This window comes from Procambarus clarkii, chromosome 3 (assembly GCF_040958095.1).
Source record: "Procambarus clarkii isolate CNS0578487 chromosome 3, FALCON_Pclarkii_2.0, whole genome shotgun sequence".
Lineage (NCBI taxonomy): Eukaryota > Metazoa > Arthropoda > Malacostraca > Decapoda > Cambaridae > Procambarus > Procambarus clarkii.
This window is the reverse complement of record NC_091152.1, coordinates 15184188-15205793: the sequence shown is the minus strand read 5'-3', so window position 1 is coordinate 15205793 and position 21606 is coordinate 15184188. Positions and strand designations below refer to the sequence as shown.

At 47.8% G+C, this 21606-nt stretch overlaps 1 protein-coding gene across 1 annotated transcript in view; it reads right to left on the bottom strand.

Moving 5' to 3' along the window:
• Positions 1-10686: 10686 nt before the first annotated feature.
• Positions 10687-21606, bottom strand: part of LOC138368406 (ribosome-binding protein 1-like) — a 42383-nt gene continuing 31463 nt past the window's right edge. The window contains exon 3 of the mRNA XM_069330926.1: positions 10687-11235. Within this exon, the coding sequence (XP_069187027.1) occupies positions 10687-11235 (549 nt within the window). The remainder of the gene's footprint in view (positions 11236-21606) is intronic.

Genomic DNA, 21606 nt, shown 5'->3' with positions numbered 1-21606 from the left:
GCCGTGGAGAAGGGAGGACCTGCTGCATGGGTAACAGCTTCTCCTCCATATCAACCTACCCTGGCTTTCCGCCCTGGAGAGGCCACTCCAGACCGACAACCAGAGCGCACCACCATAGTCTCCTGAGACTGATGGATGCCTACTGCTACTACTATCCCCTTGCGGCTTCGGGAGGCAGCCACCGCTCTCCACTGAACCGTCATATGAGGCCGGCCAGTTGGCCACGGGGGTGGAAAAAAGCATTGGTGTTTACTCTTACTTCTTCCTGTGTGGCAGCAGAGTAGTGAGTAGTGAAGCCACGGCCCAGTTCTTCACCCGGGCTGCGCGCTACACCTCATGCAGGATCAACTAAACTGTGAGAGTGCTGCTACAGTCCTTCATACCCAACACTGAAATAGCTCACAGTGTCCTTTGTTTGAAGGGATCTACATATATTACAACGCTTTCAGTGCTTTAAAGCTATATTATATATATATCTTAGCTGGAATGCCCACACAAAGTGTGTTATCTTAAGCATTTCCCTTCAAAACACAGACAAGCTGAGAAGATATTGTCATTAGCGTTGGACCTCCCACACCAAGCTTGGGGAAAAAGATGTGTGGGGGTGACAGTTGACGTGGAACAAAATGTAGCGACAAGGATGGCGTGCGGGTCATCACTTATGTACCGACAATCCAGCTCTCTTCAGCGTTTCATTTTTCTGGCTAATGGACAGGGGTCCGACTCGTGCTCCAGCCCACAGTTACTTAGTTAAGCCGGCAATGGTCCATTTGTCAAGCCCGGCTCATGCGCCCAATTTTACTCTTGACTGTAAATTATTTGGCAGTTTATCGCGTTAACTCTTGTAGATTATACAGTATATTGTTGTGTCCAAGCTTCATTATACAGTATACTGTTGTGTCCAACCTTCATTATACAGTATACTGTTGTGTCCAGCCTTCATTATACAGTATACTGTTGTGTCCAGCCTTCATTATACAGTATACTGTTGTGTCCAGCCTTCATTATACAGTATACTGTTGTGGCCAGTTTCTTAATATGAAGCTCTGAGTAATTTTCAGACCGCTGGTTAAATCATTAATGAATAATATTTATCTGCTTAAATTGTTCTACCTAGTAGCTAGAACGTCGTACTCGGCCAGCTATGCAAGGCCCGATTTGCCTAATAAGCCAAGTTTTCCTGAATTAATATATTTTTTCTAATTTTTTTCTTATGAAATGATAAAGCTACCCATTTCATTATGAATGAGGTCAATTTTTTTTATTGGAGTTAAAATTAACGTAGATATATGACGGAACCTAACCAACCCTACCTAACCTAACCTAACCTATCTTTATAGGTTAGGTTAGGTAGCCGAAAAAGTTAGGTTAGGTTAGGTTAGGTAGTCGAAAAACAATTAATTCATGAAAACTTGGCTTATTAGGCAAATCGGGCCTTGCATAGTAGGCTGAGAAGTGCGTTCTGGCTACTAGGTACGACATATATATATATATATATATATATATATATATATATATATATATATATATATATATATATATATATATATATATATAATGACATTTAGCCATGTTTATGCTTCATAATTTGGTTATATACCTACTACTTTAAACACGGGCCAAGCCCAGTCAAGCGTGAGGTCCAAAGAGCTCTTGTGGGATCCTTGTGTTTGGTAACTATTGACCAGCCTCTTGAAGGGAGAGAGATTGAGAGATTCGCGAAAGACATAAGAGGGTAAGAATTCCTGAGATCTGCTACGGAATGGAAATATGAAATGTTGAAGCGTTCATCTCTTGCCCCATTGTTTACATGGGTAGTGCATGTGAGCGCGGTTACGAGGTCTCGCAAGGAGAGGTGCGAGACGGTAGTTACGAGGTCTCGCAAGGAGAGGTGTGAGACGGGAGTAACGAGAACCCGTAATAAATGGGGAAAGCGTTACAAATTATATGAGCATCAACTTTCATAGGTCATCAATATGACCAATACAACGAAGAGCTTAAATTTTCACGCATGATCAATCTCTCTCTGTCTCTGTCTCTCTCTCTCTCTCTCTCTCTCTCTCTCTCTCTCTCTCTCTCTCTCTCTCTCTCTCTCTCTCTCTCTCTCTCTCTCTCTCTCTCTCTCTCTGTCTGTCTGTCTCTCTCTCTCTCTCTCTCTCTCTCTCTCTCTCTCTCTCTCTCTCTCTCTCTCTCTCTCTCTCTCTCTCTCTCTCTCTCTCTCTCTCTCTGTCTGTCTGTCTGTCTCTCTCTCTCTCTCTCTGTCTGTCTGTCTGTCTCTCTCTCTCTCTCTCTCTCTCTCTCTCTCTCTCTCTCTCTCTCTCTCTCTCTCTCTCTCTCTCTCTCTCTCTCTCTCTAATCACAGAGAAGGATAAACTTGCGAAGCTTACTAAGGCTTTGATTACCAAGAAGTACCCAGGACACCAGACTGCTCTTGAGAGTAGAGCACCATTGGATCCCATCACAGATAGCTCCTTGAACATTGAATAAGAATACCTGGTGGCTATTATATGCCAAACTGTATCAATTGAGTATAGTGCATAGGTAAACACAATAATGGGATAACCATGTGATAAAGTAGAGTTAGATTCATAACACTGAGTAAGAATTTGTTGGTGTTGTTGTTCCTGGGTTGTCTGGTGAGGAGTTCGAGGATCAACGTCTCCGCGGCTCGGTCTCTGAACAGGTCCCCTGGTTGGTGGTCTGGTCAACCAGATTGTTGGACGCGGCTGCTCGCAGCATGCCGTATGAATCACAGCCTGGTTGGACGGGTATCTTTTGGAGGTGTTCGTCGAGTTCTTTTAAATTCCGCGAGAGTTCGTATTGTTATTTTCTGATTGCTTATCAGTATAGAAGAAGTATATAAAATTATATATGCCAAAGTATATAAAATGTTTGTTATTCCTCTCAAAGTTTGCCTTGATCTTTGCCACGGACAGGTTAGGGAAGACGTCTCGAAGGTAGCTGAAGGCTGCTGACTCCTTATCTTGCGCTGTGACACATTGTTTCATAAGAGGGCAGCCTTCAAGTACCTGAACTGTCCGAGGCAAATTATGAGGAGAATATCAGCCGTTTTCTATACTTTGGAGGCATAACCTCTCAGAAAATGTAACACACTGTAACACATCACTTGTGTTGCATAATTTAAATCAACATATCAGTTGGAGAAGCATTTAAACAAAACAAAAGTTGGAGACAACTGTAGTAGAGATCTACGCAGGCAAGTAACAACTGATTTGTCGACGGTTCGACTCCCGGGCGGGCACGTTTCCTTACTCTTGATGCCTCTATTCACCTAGCAGTAAATAGATACCCACGAATGTGTCTAGTATTATGGGTCGCATCCTAGAAAAGGTGAGACTGTGGCTAGAGCGGAGGGCGGTAGTGGTGGTGTCTCCCTTGTTTCCAAGACTTTCTCTTACACTGAGCGCTCGCGCTACTGGAACTTTACATTTCTTTATGAATATTGAATTCCATGAGTCAGGGCCCAGGAGCTGAGTGCATGGGCATATTGTCAATTTCTCTTTCAAAGTCTTCCGAGTTCGTGTTAATATCAGTTATATTATCTGCAGCTCTGATGTCATTCATTAAGAAGTTGTTGGATCTTGAACTTTCCTGTTGTTTATTGGTGTGCTAATCATAGCCTCAGTCTGCCCTCTTAGAATTTCACTAATGTTTGTTCTTGTCCTCTGTGTACGCACCTTCAGTTGTAGTTACAGGTCCAACACTGGTGCTGTTGTCCTCTGTGTACGTACCTTCAGTTGTAGTTACAGGTGTTGTTGTCCTCTGTGTACGTACCTTCAGTTGTAGTTACAGGTCCAACACTGGTGTTGTTGTCCTCTGTGTACGTACCTTCAGTTGTAGTTAACAGGTCCAACACTGGTGTTGTTGTCCTCTGTGTACGTACCTTCAGTTGTAGTTAACAGGTCCAACACTGGTGTTGTTGTCCTCTGTGTACGTACCTTCAGTTGTAGTTACAGGTCCAACACTGGTGTTGTTGTCCTCTGTGTACGTACCTTCAGTTGTAGTTACAGGTCCAACACTGGTGTTGTTGTCCTCTGTGTACGTACCTTCAGTTGTAGTTACAGGTCCAACACTGGTGTTGTTGTCCTCTGTGTACGTACCTTCAGTTGTAGTTACAGGTCCAACACTGGTGTTGTTGTCCTCTGTGTACGTACCTTCAGTTGTAGTTACAGGTGTTGTTGTCCTCTGTGTACGTACCTTCAGTTGTAGTTACAGGTGTTGTTGTCCTCTGTGTACGTACCTTCAGTTGTAGTTACAGGTGTTGTTGTCCTCTGTGTACGTACCTTCAGTTGTAGTTAACAGGTCCAACACTGGTGGAGATTACGTACCTTCAGTTGTAGTTAACAGGTCCAACACTGGTGGAGATTACGTACCTTCAGTTGTAGTTAACAGGTCCAACACTGGTGGAGATTACGTACCTTCAGTTGTAGTTAATAGGTCCAACACTGGTGGAGATTACGTACCTTCAGTTGTAGTTAATAGGTCCAACACTGGTGGAGATTACGTACCTTCAGTTGTAGTTAATAGGTCCAACACTGGTGGAGATTACGTACCTTCAGTTGTAGTTAACAGGTCCAACACTGGTGGAGATTACGTACCTTCAGTTGTAGTTAATAGGTCCAACACTGGTGGAGATTACGTACCTTCAGTTGTAGTTAATAGGTCCAACACTGGTGGAGATTACGTACCTTCAGTTGTAGTTAATAGGTCCAACACTGGTGGAGATTACGTACCTTCAGTTGTAGTTAATAGGTCCAACACTGGTGGAGATTACGTACCTTCAGTTGTAGTTACAGATGTTGTTGTCCTCTGTGTACGTACCTTCAGTTGTAGTTAACAGGTCCAACACTGGTGGAGATTACGTACCTTCAGTTGTAGTTAACAGGTCCAACACTGGTGGAGATTACCTACCTTCAGTTGTAGTTAACAGGTCCAACACTGGTGGAGATTACGTACCTTCAGTTGTAGTTAACAGGTCCAACACTGGTGGAGATTACGTACCTTCAGTTGTAGTTAACAGGTCCAACACTGGTGGAGATTTTTATTTTTGCATGTGATAAAAAAAATATTTTGGCTTCTTGTTTATCTCTTGTTAGCTTTCTCTTTCAGTTCCATTTCCCCAGACTCGTATGATCGCTTCAACGTCTGCTCTCTTTCTTCCATCTCTCTCTTTATTGTTTATTTTCCATGCTTGTGATAATCATGTCTGTTTAAGCATTTCCGTTATTTTTTTTCCTTCTCGTATCAGTCGTCTGCGTTATCTTAATAAAGTGGTCCTCTTTCTGACTCTCCTCGCAGACACGTGCCTCAAGCAGACCTTGTAAGCTTCAGCTGTCAGTTGAGCTATTCCCCGTGTGGGAGTTTTGTCGCTTAAGATTATAAGTTAAGATTGATCGGGGAGCCGGTCGGGCGAGCGGGCAGCACGCTGGGCTTGTGATCCTGTGGTCCTGGGTTCGATCCCAGGCGCTGGGATCGAAACATTGGGCAGAGTTTCTTTCACCCTATGCCCCTGTTACCTAGCAGTAAAATAGGTACCTGGGTGTTAGTCAGCTATCACGGACTGCTTCCTGGGGGGTGGAGGCCTGGTCGAGGACCGGGCCGCGGGGACACTAAAAAGCCCCGAAATCATCTCAAGATAACCTCAAGATTTCCATTGAATGTTTGCAAGGTCTATATTTATTTTCTCCAAGTCGATCCTCTTATTGTGTGTGGATCGACTTGGAAATTGAATTGATTGAATACACCTTCTCGCTTGTTGGTTTTCTTGGACCAACTACCGTTATTAATGCTACTTTGCACTTAAGTGAGCTAATGGGCTGAGTATGTAGTATCTGAGATTCTAATATCTGGTAATGTAATGTCTCGGAATGTAATGGCGTAAATAATTTAAAATTAATAGTAATTAAAAGTTAAGAGTGGTAGAAATACAGTTATATTATATATAAACTACGTAATTATTAAGTATACGGTGAACACGAACCTCATAACCTGGGTAACACTGACTGAACCATGCTCTGTTCTGCCCTGCCTCCACCCCTACCCTCCCTCCCTTCCTACCCTTCCTCCACCCCTACCCTCCCTCCCTCCTTACCTACCCTTCCTCCTCCCCAACCCTCCCTTCCTCCCTACCCTTCCTCCTCCCCAACCCTCCCTACCCTTCCTCCTCCCCAACCCTCCCTCCCTCCCTACCCTTCTTCCTCCCCTACCCTCCCTTCCTCCCTACCCTTCCTCCTCCCCAACCCTCCCTACCCTTCCTCCACCCCAACCCTCCCTCCCTCCTTACCTACCCTTCCTACTCCCCAACCCTCCCTACCCTACCTTCCTCCCTCCCTTCCTCCCTACCCTTCCTCCTCCCCAACCCTCCCTACCTCCCTACCCTTCTTCCTCCCCTACCCTCCCTTCCTCCCTACCCTCCCTACTCCCCAACCCTCCCTGCCTCCCTAACCTCCCTTCCTCCCTCCCTTCCTCCCTACCCTCCCTACTCCCCAACCCTCCCTGCCTCCCTAACCTCCCTTCCTCCCTCCCTTCCTCCCTACCCTTCCTCCTCCCCAACCCTCCCTCCCTACCCTTCCTCCTCCCCAACCCTCCCTACCTCCCTACCCTTCCTCCTCCCCAACCCTCCCTCCCTACCCTTCCTCCTCCCCAACCCTCCCTACCTCCCTACCCTTCCACCTCCCCAACCCTTCCTCCCTACCCTTCCTCCTCCCCAACCCTCCCTACCTCCCTACCCTTCCTCCTCCCCAACCCTCCCTACCCTTCCACCTCCCCAACCCTCCCTACCTCCCTACCCTTCCTCCTCCCCAACCCACTCTGCCACCTCTACCTCCCTCGCCCTCCCCCCCGTCTTCCATGGCTGCCATCCCCACCAAAAATAGAGGGAGCAGGATGATAAACGGAGGCGTCTGAGCGCCTGCCTTATACACCTCTCCTGCAACTTACGAGCTCCTGTTATGCAAATACAACATGGCAAGATGGATAAATAATACAACTGGCTGCAGCTGGGTGCTGGGTGTAACACAGTCCTGTATGTGATATATTTTATTCTGCGCAGGGTGATAGGTGGTGCTTAGTGGTGCTGGGTGTTATACAATCACCCACAAGCCCTCATTCCTAACTACCATACAGCCTATCAATCCCAATCAAATACCCTGGAAAAAATGTACATTCCTTCCAGATTAAGACATCAAGATGATATTCTTAAGGAAAGAGCGTTAATCTTAAAGATCTAGATCATAGATTATAAAGACAAAATTATGTATTATGTGTTCTATCTTTGTCTATGTTCAGTTTGTAAGGCAAATACCCCACGTTAACATGATCTCTCGTTGTATAGCTCTGTTTGACCTTTATTAATGTCTCTTGTCTCTATTTTTAGTCTTCCTGTTATGATTTGGTTCTATCTTGGTATTTGTTGTGAGGTGGTTTGTTAGCTTGAAAATAAATACAATCACTTATATCTGGTTTAGGTCGGGTCATCATTATTGAGGCGTCTTAATATGTATACACTCCCGCACGCGCACGCAGGGACACACACACACACACACACACACACACACACACACACACACACACACACACACACACACACACACACACACACACACACAGTATGTGTGTAATTACTATTGTAACAGGGCGCCGGTGGCTGTGTGGATATCACACTTCACACGTAATCCTGTGGCCCGGGTTCGATTTCCGGCGTCGGCAAGAAACAAAAATGGGCAGAGTTTCTTTCACCCTGAGGCCCCTGTTACCTAGCAGTAAATAGGTACCTGGGAGTTACAGCTGTTATGGGCTGCTTCCTGTGTGTGTGTGTGTGTGTGTGTACTCACCTAATTGTGCTTGCGGGGGTTGAGCTCTGGCTCTTTGGTCCTGCCTCTCAACCGTCAATCAACAGGTGTATAGATTTCTGAGCCTACTGGGCTCTATCATATCTACATTTGAAACTGTGTATGGAGTCAGCCTCCACCACATCACTGCCTAATGCATTCCATTTGTCAACCACTCTGACACTAAAAAAATTCTTTCTAATATCTCTGTGGCTCATTTGGGCACTCAGTTTCCACCTGTGTCCCCTTGTACGTATACACCTGCTGTGTGTGTGTGTGTGTGTGTGTTGTCCGTAGTTGGCCGAACAACTCCTCCCCCTTAATTACAGCACAAATTACGTAACGTGGAACAAAGTTCCTCTCACGGACGTTTCCAAGTGGTTGGGGCACCATTCCTTCCCCCGTCCCATCCCAAATTATTATCCGGACCCCTTCCCAGTGCTATATAGTCGTAATGGCTTGGCGCTTTCCCCCTGATAGTTAACTTTCCTTCTCCTGAAGGTTCTGACCTCAGAGCACCAGGTTCTAGTGTCTTTACAGGAGCCCAGGTTCTCGACTCACAAGAGGGAATCCTGGGTTCGATTTCTGGGCGGTTCAGAAATGGTTGGGGACGTTTCCCTTCACCTAATACCTCTGTACACCTAGCACTAGATAGGTACCCGAGTCAGGCAACTGTTATGGGCCAGGCACAGAGGGACGGGCCAGGCACAGAGAGACGGGCCAGGCACAGAGAGACGGGCCAGGCACAGAGAGACGGGCCAGGCACAGAGAGACGGGCCAGGCACAGAGAGACGGGCCAGGCACAGAGAGACGGGCCAGGCACAGAGAGACGGGCCAGGCACAGAGAGACGGGCCAGGCACAGAGGGACGGGCCAGACACAGAGAGACGGGCCAGGCACAGAGGGACGGGCCAGGCACAGAGAGACGGGCCAGACACAGAGAGACGGGCCAGACACAGAGAGACGGGCCAGACACAGAGAGACGGGCCAGACACAGAGAGACGGGCCAGGCACAGAGAGACGGGCCAGACACAGAGAGACGGGCCAGACACAGAGAGACGGGCCAGACACAGAGACACGGGCCAGGCACAGAGAGACGGGCCAGGCACAGAGAGACGGGCCAGACACAGAGAGACGGGCCAGGCACAGAAACACGGGCCAGACACAGGAGTCATATGCAAGAATCAATAAAAAACAAAGATATCAGGAAATCATTAAAAACACCACATGAAGACCTTCCAAACACCGGAGAAAAACCCACTGGGAACCCCGAACTCTGCAGAACAACAAGAATGCAATCCCGACGATCCGAAACTGCACCACCAGGCACAACATTACTCTATCAATGCAATAAGATTTTTTTCTTCTGTTGAGCTCTCACCTGCTGGAGACTCGGGCGAAGAAAAAAAAAACCTTTGTGACGCATTTCGGGAGAATATCTCATTTCCTCTCTGGCTTCCTGTGTGTGTGTGTGTGTGTGTGTGTGTGTGTGTGTGTGTGTGTGAGGGACGGAGGGTACTAAGGTAATGTGTGTTTCCCCAACAGTAGAGCTGCTACTTATTCGGGTTTGTTGTTAATTTAAGTATATTATTATATATTGACTTGAGGGCTTCACTTTGACGTAAATATACACAGAATTTTTTAAAAATCCCACGATAGTCAGTTTTAAGCTCATCTAAGTGTCTTACTACATCAATGATGGGACTAAAATATGTACTTAAATTGTAACTGGCTAATAACCCATTTAACTAACAGTAAGGCTAAAACACCTAAGGAGGTAGACTGAAGCAAAATTAGAGTAACGTAGAGGATAATGTATATGTGGAGGCTCAACAAGCCTCCTACTAATAACTGAATAAGTGAAAATAACTAACCCATTCAATCCTTTCTTGTACATTTATGCCCGAGCCTCGACCTTGTGCACAGCTACCTTAAGGGCGTCAGAGACGAGACACATTAATTTTCCAGTTTTAGTTTCCAAGTAAGGCCATGCTGGAGCAAAAGGGATTTACCCTCTCTCTCTCTCTGCTCTCATAGCGCTTGTGTCCTGCTGCTGTTAAGCTCAAATTGCCTTCTTCAGTCTCGAGAGGAAGAAAAACACATATTAAACTCGGTGATTAAGGCTTTAAAAACCTGTTCAGTAATGTAGTTACCAGAGACGAGAACTGCAGCAGCTCCCTCAAGAGATTTGAACAACATGAATAGCTTATGAACAACATGATCTCTGTTCATATTTGGAAGTATTGAGCTGGAGCTGTGACTGGAGGTCTGTTATTCACATATTACTACTAGTGTCAGCAGTAATAGTAAGAGCAGTAACAGGTGTTCCAGTAACAGGTGTTCTAGTAACAGGTGTTCCAGTAACAGGTTTTCGCAGCATCATATTCGCCATTTACACACATATGAACTACATAATGTTTGTGTGTATATGTGTACATTTATTTACCTAAAAAGAGTCTCATATACTCATTTTTCGTTTCAGGTATGACGAGAAGGATTTCCATTGTAGAGAGTGGGCGGTGGTGGTAAGGTAAGACAGTCTTCCCACTGTAGCATCTCTCTCTCTCCCACACACACACACACACACACACACACACACACACACACACACACACACACACACACACACACACACACACACACACACACACACACACACACACATATATACATATATATATATATATGTGTGTGTGTGTGTGTGTGTGTGTGTGTGTGTGTGATTGGATCGGGCGGCGTCTGAATATTTTCCACATTTCTCAGGGCGTCTGAAACAAATCCCTCCATGATTCATCGCGCAGATATAAACCATTCATCTGTCACCCAAGTAACAGCTTTTATTGTGGGGTGTGGGCGGGGGCTCTGATGGGCGGGGTGTGGGCGGGGGCTCTGATGGGCGGGGTGTGGGCAGGGGCTCTGATGGGCGGGGTGTGGGCGGGGGCTCTGATGGGCGGGGTGTGGGCGAGGGCTCTGATGGGCGGGTTGTGGGGGAAGGCTCTGATGGGCGGGTTGTGGGGGAGGGGGTCTGATGGGCGGGGTGTGGGGGAGGGCTCTGATGGGCGGGGTGTGGGCGGGGGCTCTGATGGGCGGGGTGTGGGTGAGGGCTCTGATGGGCGGGGTGTGAGCGAGGGTTCTGATGGGCGGGGTGTGGGTGGAGGATCTGATGGGCGGGGTGTGGGTGAGGGATCTGATGGGCGGGGTGTGGGCGAGGGCTCTGATGGGCGGGGTGTGGGTGGAGGATCTGATGGGCGGGGTGTGGGCGAGGGTTCTGATGGGCGGGGTGTGGGTGGAGGATCTGATGGGCGGGGTGTGGGGGAAGGCTCTGATGGGCGGGGTGAGGTTATAGTTCCGTCCAGTCCGTAATACAGTTGAATATGATGGCGCGCCTGTCCCAATGGAACATCAACTTTACGTGGTGGGATTGCTTTCTTCAGTGACCCGTAGATTACCCAATCACTTAGTCTGGTCGGTAGAGCGACGGTCTCGCATCTTGCAGGGTTCGATTCCCCCCGCCCTCTTCCCCCCCCCCACCCACCACCCCCCCCCCACCTCCTTTCCCGTTGGTTGATGTGATTGGCCACTGTTCCTTCACCGTGTCCTGATCTCTCTACCACAGTAACTACTTGATCCTCCTGTACCATAACCACTGTTTTACCTCTACTACCACAACTATTTTACCTACGTGTAACATAATAACTACTTTACCCTCTTTTACCATGATAATTACCTTACTTTCCTGTACTGCCGAGTTATCTTACCTTCCAGTACAATTGAGAGTTACCTTACCTTCCTGTACCATTGAGAGTTACCTTCCTGTACCATTGAGAGTTACCTTACCTTCCTGTACCATTGAGTTACCTTACCTTCCTGTACCATTGAGAGTTACCTTACCTTCCTGTACCATTGAGAGTTACCTTACCTTCCTTGCCATACCAGGTCGTATTGAACTCTAGTAGCTATTTCTCTGACCATCTCTGCAACCTATTCAAGTCATCGTGGAGGATCCTTCAATCCTCATTTGTCACAACTCCTTTCATCAAATTTGCGTCATCCGCGAACATCGACATATGGGACTCCACTCCTGTAAACATGTCATTTACGTATATTACAAATATAATTGGTCCCAGCGCCGATCCTTGAGGTACTCCACTCGTTACTGTTCGCCAGTCCGTTCTCTCGCCCCTTACTGTTACTGTCTGCTCCTTCCTGTTAGGTGGTTCCTTACCCATACTAGGGCCTTTCCTCTTACTCCTGCCTGCCTCTCAAGTTTGAATAGCAGTCTCCTGAGCGGTACTGTATCAAAGGTTTTATAGCAGTCCAGAAATATGCAGTCTGCCTATCCTTCTCTGTCCTGCCTTATCCTTGTTATTTTATCAGAAAATTCCAAAAGGTTTGTTATGCATGATTTCCCTGTCCAGAACCCATGTTGAATTTTGTTTACAAACCGAATGCTCTCTAGGTGTGCAACAAGTCTTAGCCTAATAATTCGTTTAAGTATTTTGCAGGGGATGCTTGTCAGTGATATGGGTCTGTCGTTAAGTGCCTCCTCCCTATCTCCTTTCTTGAAAATCGGTACATTTGCCTTCTTCCAGCAACTGGACAATTCTCCCGACATAAGTGACTTTAAAGTTCATTGCCAGAGGCATGCTGAGAGCCTGCGCTGCCTCTTTTAGTATCCACGGTGATACTTTGTCTGGTCCAACAGCTTTAGTTGCATCTAGAGTTGTCAACTGTTTCATTACCTCCTCTGCTGTCACCTCTATATCTGATAGTCTTTCATCTAGGGTAATCTCTTCTAACAATGGGAGCTGCTCAGGCTCTGTTGTGAACACTCCATGGAAACTGGCATTCAGTGCCTCGCAGATTTCCTTGTCATTTTCTGTAAATGCCCCTTCTGTTTTCCTTAGTCTTGTCACTTGGTCGTTCACCGACATTTTTCTTCTTATATGGCTATGTAGTAATTTAGGTTGCTTTTTCGCTTTGATCGCAATGTCATTCTCATAATTTCTTTCCGATACTGTTCGTATGTTAATGTAATCGTTCCTAGCTCTGTTACGTCTAATCCTGTTGTCCTCTGTCCTTTGTCTTCTGTACTTCCTGACACTGTCTATTAAACCATGGGTTATTATATTCCCTCTTGTTTTTTCCTTTACTGTGTGTGTGTGTGTGTGTGTGTGTGTGTGTGTGTGTGTGTGTGTGTGTGTGTGTGTGTGTGTGTGTGTGTGTGTGTGTGTGTATTTACTATTTGTACCTGCAAAATCGAGCTGTTAGCTGTTGGACTCCACCTTTGTAATCAATTTATTTTTCTTCTATTATGTCTACTATATATATTTCTCTAACACACACGCACATCCCCAGGAAACACTCCGTAGCAGTTGTTCAAACCCCCAGGTACCTATTTACTGCTAGGTGAACAGGCGCATCAGGGTGAAAGGAATTCTGCCCATTTGTTTCCGCCTGCACCGGGGATCAAACCCGGGCCCTTAGGACTACGACCACCGAGCGCTGTTCACTCAGCCACGAGGCCCCGAGTGTGTATGTGCGTGCGTTTGCGTGTGGGTGTGTGTACTCACCTAGTTGTGCTTGCGGGGGTTGAGCTCTGGCTCTTTGGTCCCGCCTCTCAACCGTCAATCAACTGGTGTACAGAGTCCTGAACCTATTGGGCTCTATCATATCTACACTTGAAACTGTGTATGGAGTCAGCCTCCAAGGTGTGTGTGTGTGTGTGTGTGTGGGTGTGTTTGCGTGTTGGTGTGTATGTGTGTGTGCGTGCGTGTGGGTGTGCGTGTGTGTGCTTTAAGAGGCACAGTCTGATTGGAAAACCAATGTTAATGGCCTGAACTTGTGGGAAAGAAAAGAGTCCCAAATTACCTTTAATGGCTCGTGTAAATATTGATCTCCATGTTCCAGTCGATGGGCCAGGAAACTCCAGCACTGAGTCTGCCAGATGGTGCACTGGCGCCTCCAATATAATGAGGTCGTGTATATAATGAAGTCATGAATATAATGAGGTCATTTATAAAGTGAGGCCATAAATACAATGAATAGAATTCGAAATAAAGTATTCAAACTAGAGTAGTTTAGATTCAGGAATGACCTGGGTTTATACTGGTTTGGAAAACAAGGATGGTGATTTATGGAACAAATTACCGAGGTAACATTATGTGGGGGTCTTGCTGGGTTGTTTTAAGCGTAGGTTAAACATACCAGTGTGTTTGGGGTGGATATAACGAGCAATTTCATCGTTTAGGTTATTAGCAACATATTCCTATGGGGTCAATAGTGCCTCGTATGGGCCAATTGGTCTTACGTAGTTTCCTTTATTTATTTGTTATCTTATGAATTCTTTGGATTCATGAATACGATGATTATAACCTGGTGGAAGTATCAGTGATTGGTGACAGTATCAGTGGTGATTGGTGGCAGTATCAGTGGTGATTGGTGGCAGTATCAGTGGTGATTGGTGGCAGTATCAGTGGTGATTGGTGGCAGTATCAGTGGTGATTGGTGACAGTATCAGTGGTGATTGGTGGCAGTATCAGTGGTGATTGGTGGCAATATCAGTGGTGATTGGTGGCAGTATCAGTGGTGATTGGTGGCAATATCAGTGGTGATTGGTGGCAGTATCAGTGGTGATTGGTGGCAATATCAGTGGTGATTGGTGGCAGTATCAGTGGTGATTGGTGGCAGTATCAGTGGTGATTGGTGGCAGTATCAGTGGTGATTGGTGGCAGTATCAGTGGTGATTGGTGGCAGTATCAGTGGTGATTGGTGGCAATATCAGTGGTGATTGGTGGCAGTATCAGTGGTGATTGGTGGCAATATCAGTGGTGATTGGTGGCAGTATCAGTGATTGGTGGCAGTATCAGTGGTGATTGGTGGCAGTATCAGGGGTGATTGGTGGCAGTATCAGGGGTGATTGGTGGCCGTATCAGGGGTGACTGGTGGCAGTATCAGTGGTCATTGGTGGCAGTATCAGTGGTGATTGGTGGCAGTATCAGGGGTGACTGGTGGCAGTATCAGTGGTGATTGGTGGCAGTATCAGTGGTGATTGGTGGCAGTATCAGTGGTGATTGGTGGCAGTATCAGTGGTGATTGGTGGCAGTATCAGGGGTGACTGGTGGCAGTATCAGTGGTGATTGGTGGCAGTATCAGTGGTGATTGGTGGCAGTATCAGGGGTGACTGGTGGCAGTATCAGTGGTGATTGGTGGCAGTATCAGTGGTGATTGGTGGCAGTATCAGTGGTGATTGGTGGCAGTATCAGAGGTGATTGGTGGCAGTATCAGTGGTGATTGGTGGCAGTATCAGTGGTGATTGGTGGCAATATCAGTGGTGATTGGTGGCAGTATCAGTGGTGATTGGTGGCAATATCAGTGGTGATTGGTGGCAGTATCAGTGATTGGTGGCAGTATCAGTGGTGATTGGTGGCAGTATCAGGGGTGATTGGTGGCAGTATCAGGGGTGATTGGTGGCCGTATCAGGGGTGACTGGTGGCAGTATCAGTGGTGATTGGTGGCAGTATCAGTGGTGATTGGTGGCAGTATCAGGGGTGACTGGTGGCAGTATCAATGGTGATTGGTGGCAGTATCAGTGGTGATTGGTGGCAGTATCAGTGGTGATTGGTGGCAGTATCAGTGGTGATTGGTGGCAGTATCAGGGGTGACTGGTGGCAGTATCAGTGGTGATTGGTGGCAGTATCAGTGGTGATTGGTGGCAGTATCAGGGGTGACTGGTGGCAGTATCAGTGGTGATTGGTGGCAGTATCAGTGGTGATTGGTGGCAGTATCAGTGGTGATTGGTGGCAGTATCAGTGGTGATTGGTGGCAGTATCAGTGGTGATTGGTGGCAGTATCATTGGTGATTGGTGAAAGTATCAGTGGTGACTGGTGGAAGTATCAGTGGTGATTTTGTGAAAGTATCAGTGGTGACTGGTGGAAGTATCAGTGGTGACTAGTAGCAGTATCAGTGGTGATTGGTGAAAGTATCAGTGGTGACTGGTGGCAGTATCAGTGGTGATTGGTGGCAGTATCAGTGGTGATTGGTGAAAGTATCAGTTAATAATAAACAATTCCGTAACTACCCAATATATGTCAACAAGAAAACCATGCGGTATAAAGTGCATAGAACGTATACAAGTATTGTATTAATTGTATAAAATACAATAATGAACACTACTTTTGTGCATAAGAAAAACCCATTGAATAAAACATGTGGAAGATCTGAGATACAGCCAATAGGGAGCGTGAATGAAGGATGGGAGAAGATAGTGTTAAATGCAGTATTGCGGGCGGGGGGTATAACAGATAGTAATGAGATGAGGATGCAATAATGACCCGTAAGGTGGGATGCATAAGTGTGGTGGTGGTTTTCTGTACCCAGTCTCGGGGACTTTTCTTTGGTAAGTGTGGCCCTCTCTCATCTTTGGTAAGTGTGGCCCTCTCTCATCTTTGGTAAGTGTGGCCCTCCCTCATCTTTGGTAAGTGTGGCCCTCCCTCATCTTTGGTAAGTGTGGCCCTCATCTTTGGTAAGTGTGGCCCTCTCATCTTTGGTAAGTGTGGCCCTCTCATCTTTGGTAAGTGTGGCCCTCTCTCATCTTTGGTAAGTGTGGCCCTCTCTCATCTTTGGTAAGTGTGGCCCTCTCTCATCTTTGGTAAGTGTGGCCCTCTCTCATCTTTGGTAAGTGTGGCCCTCCCTCATCTTTGGTAAGTGTGGCCCTCTCTCATCTTTGGTAAGTGTGGCCCTCCCTCATCTTTGGTAAGTGTGGCCCTTATCTTTGGTAAGTGTGGCCCTCATCTTTGGTAAGTGTGGCCATCTTTTATCTTTGGTAACTGTGGCCCTCTTTTATCTTTGGTAAGTGTGGCCCTCCCTTATCTTTGGTAAGTGTGGCCCTTATCTTAGGTAAGTGTGGCCCTTATCTTTGGTAAGTGTGGCCCTTATCTTAGGTAAGTGTGGCCCTTATCTTAGGTAAGTGTGGCCCTTATCTTAGGTAAGTGTGGCCCACCTTCCTCCTCGAGGAGTGCTGCTCTTCCTCTTGAGACGAGCGGGCCAAGCCCACCTGTCTCCAGAATACCGCCCACCCTGCTCAGGAAAGCGGCCCTCCCTCGGCCCTGGGAAATGCGGGCCACTCCTGCATCATGGTAACGTCCTGCCCATTGCCACTAATGAGAAAACTTGCTTGCAACAAACAGATCAACGCCGGAGATCATTTGGGAGGCGTTTGCTGTCCTTATGCTTCACGTTTTCTTCTGAGATGTGAACCGTGTCGCTCATTTTCTCTGCCCACTTACCTGTACTAATTATTGTACCTTACCTCTGAGGCTCCTTCTTGCTCTAATTGTCACTTCAATTATTATTATTATTAATATATATTTTGTTTTTCTATAATACAAATAATGTTAATAATTATACAAATAAAGTTAATAATAATAATTTCATTATCGGTTTTATTGTTATTATTATTGAACTAATCATTTTTAGATTGTAATAATTTGTCAAATATTAGTTAATATGGATGTTAACAAGTTAAAAAATGGTTCCTGGGAGAGTGGTTTTGGTGTTTCTTCTGAGGATTTCCTGTGATAAATGCTATCTACGTCACCCCCAACCCACCCACGCCACCCCCAACCCACCCACGCCACACCCAGCCCACCCACGCCACCCCCAACCCACCCACGCCACCCCCAACCCACCCACGCCACACCCAGCCCACCCACGCCACCCCCAACCCACCCACGCCACCCCCAACCCACCCACGCCACCCCCAACCCACCCACGCCACCCCCAACCCACCCACGCCACACCCAGCCCACCCACGCCACCCCCAGCCCACCCACGCCACACCCAGCACCCACGCCACACCCAGCACCCACGCCACACCCAACACCCACGCCACACCCAACACCCACGCCACACCCAGCACCCACGCCACACCCAACACCCACGCCACACCCAACACCCACGCCACACCCAACACCCACGCCACACCCACCACCCACGCCACACCCAACCCACGCCACACCCAGCACCCACGCCACACCCAACACCCACGCCACACCCAGCCCACCCACGCCACCCCCAGCACCCACGCCACACCCAGCCCACCCACGCCACACCCAACACCCACGCCACACCCAACCCACCCACGCCATCCCCCAAAACAAACATATTGTGCCGCCTCTTGATAGTGTTCGAATAATTCTGGTATAATTCTCTGCTGGCCTACAAGTATAATTTTCGCAGCAGTTTGTGCAGTGTGGCGGCCAAGGGTGTTGTTCACTCGTGGCCTTGAGGGCCGAGACGTGAGCTGCGGGAGAAGAACTTTGTCAGTGTCAGAGTAGTTAACGGATGGAAGGCATTAGGCAGTGTTGTGGTGGAGGCTGACTCCATACACAGTTTCAAATGTAGATATGATAGAGCCCAGTAGGCTCAGGAATCTGTACACCAGTTGGTTGACAGATGAGAGGCGGGACCCAAAGAGACAAAGCTCAACCCTCGCAAGCACAATTAGGTGAGTAGGTGATTACACACACACACACACACACACACACACACACACACACACACCTGTTGATTGACGGTTGAGAGGCGGGACCAAAGAGCCAGAGCTCAACCCCCGCAAACACAACTAGGTGAGTACAACTAGGTGAGTACACAGGAAGGAGCCAAAGAGTAACGGTAAGGGGCGAGAAGTCGGACTGGCGAACAGTAACGATTGGAGTACCTCAAGGATCGGTGCTGGGACCAGTTCTATTTCTAATTTACGTAAATGACACGTCTTCAGGAGTCGAGTGCTTTATGTTCGTGGATGACGCAAAAGTAATGAGAAGAGTCGTGACAGATGAGGATTGTAGGATCCTTCAAGAAGACTTGAACAGGTTGCAGAGATGGTCAGAGAAATAGCTACTAAAGTTCAATACGAGCAAATGTAAAATTATGGAAATGGGATCAGGTGATAGGAGACTAAAGCGACAATACACGATGAAGGGGAACTGCCTACCTGTGACGACACGAGAAAGAGACCTGGGGTGGACGTAACAACGAATCTAATTCCTAAGGCACATATAAATAGGATAACAACAGCGTACTCTAAACTAGCAAAAGTTAGAACATCATTCAAGAAACCTAAGTGAGGAGGCGGCTTTTAGGGCGCTTTACACTGCCTACATGAAACCAGTCTTAGAGTATGCCGCCCCATCATGGAGTCCGCACCTGAAGAAACACATAAGGAAACTTGAAAAGGTTCAGAAGTTTGCGACGAGTCTCGTACTAGAGTTATGAGGGATGTGGTATGAAGAGCGCCTGAAGGAACTGAACGTTACGACACTAGAAAATAGAAGCGATAGGGGGAATATGATAGAAACATATAAAATACTTAGGACACACTTACGAGGACACATATGTATGACACGAAGACACACATGTATGCCACGAGGACACACATGTATGCCACGAGGACACACATGTTTTGGGCTGGACCTGTTCAGGCTTACCGGGGGGGGGGCAGGGGTTAGAGCTAGAAGAAGAAGAGTGTCGAGAAGAAGTGAAGTGAGAAGTGTCGGGCAACTCAACAATTCAATTTCTTTCTTTATTATGCACCCCATACCCATCCCGTGGGCGGTGGTGTGAAGGGTTACAGAGGCACATAATCGGTTCAGGAACTCAACAGAAAATGGAATGTGTGGGCTCGGCAGAAATGGCAGAGCGACGCGCAAAACAAATGTTGATGGAAGAGCACGAGTGAGAGTGGACGACTGTGAAATATTGAATAACAGTGGATGTAGGAGGACGTGGAGAGCAGGAGGAACGTTGGAGGGGTGTGGTAGGTGGTGGAGAGTGGTAGGTGGTGGTGGAGGGGGGTGGCAGGTGGTGGTGGAGGGGGGTGGCAGGTGGTGATGGAGGTGGTAGCAGGTGGTGGTGGAGAGTAACAAGGGGGGTGGGAGAGGGCTAGAGGAGACTGACAGGTGGTAGTGGAGGAGGGTGGCAGGTAGTAGTGGAGGGGGAGGGGGAGCAGGTGGGAGAGGGGTGCTGGTAACTTTTATCACCTCCTCCTGTGACGTCAGACCTCCCCTCCCTCAGCCTTCCCCTCCGTAATCTGTTTAATATTCAGTGTTGCTCCAAACTCACTTCTCCAAAGTTGTTATTCTATCATCGAGCTGTCCATTTGTGCTCTTCCTACCCTTCAAGGTCCTTAATACGGTGTTTTCAGCACTTGAAGAATATAACAGCAGTAACAGCCAATGTAACACATTTTGATGCGACCGTCGCTGCTTCTTACATTTAGAATGAGTTCAGTCACACCATCACAGTCCTCCATACCCACCATCACACCATCACCCTCACCATCACAGTCCTCCATACCCACCATCACACCATCACCCTCACCATCACAGTCCTCCATACCCACCATCACACCATCACCCTCACCATCACAGTCTTCCATACCCACCATCACACCATCACCCTCACCATCACAGTCTTCCATACCCACCATCACACCATCACCCTCACCATCACAGTCCTCCATACCCACCATCACCCTCACCATCATAGTCTTCCATACCCACCATCAACACCATCACCCTCACCATCACAGTCCTCCATACCCACCATCACACCATCACCCTCACCATCACAGTCTTCCATACCCACCATCACACCATCACCCTCACCATCACAGTCCTCCATACCCACCAACAACACCATCACCCTCACCATCACAGTCCTCCATACCCACCATCAACACCATCACCCTCACAATCACAGTCCTCCATACCGACCATCAACACCATCACCCTCACCATCACAGTCCTCCATACCCACCATCACCCTCACCATCACAGTCCTCCATACCCACCATCAACACCATCACCCTCACCATCACAGTCCTCCATACCCACCATCACCCTCACCATCACAGTCCTCCATACCCACCATCACCCTCACCATCACAGTCCTCCATACCCACCATCACCCTCACCATCACAGTCCTCCATACCCACCATCACCCTCACCATCACAGTCCTCCATACCGACCAACAACACCATCACCCTCACCATCACAGTCCTCCATACCCACCATCACACCATCACCTTCACCATCACAGTCTTCCATACCCACCTTCACCCTCACCATCACAGTCCTCCATACCCACCATCACCCTCACCATCACAGTCCTCCATACCCACCATCAACACCATCACCCTCACAATCACAGTCTTCCATACCCACCATCACACCATCACCATCACAGTCCTCCATACCCACCATCACCCTCACCATCACAGTCCTCCATACCCACCATCACACCATCACCCTCACCATCACAGTCCTCCATACCCACCATCAACACCATCACCCTCACCATCACAGTCTTCCATACCCACCATCACACCATCACCCTCACCATCACAGTCCTCCATACCCACCATCAACACCATCACCCTCACCATCACAGTCCTCCATACCCACCATCAACACCATCACCCTCACCATCACAGTCCTCCATACCCACCATCACACCATCACCCTCACCATCACAGTCCTCCATACCCACCATCAACACCATCACCCTCACCATCACAGTCCTCCATACCCACCATCACCCTCACCATCACAGTCCTCCATACCCACCATCACCCTCACCATCACAGTCCTCCATACCCACCATCACCCTCACCATCACAGTCCTCCATACCCACCATCAACACCATCACCCTCACCATCACAGTCTTCCATACCCACCATCACACCATCACC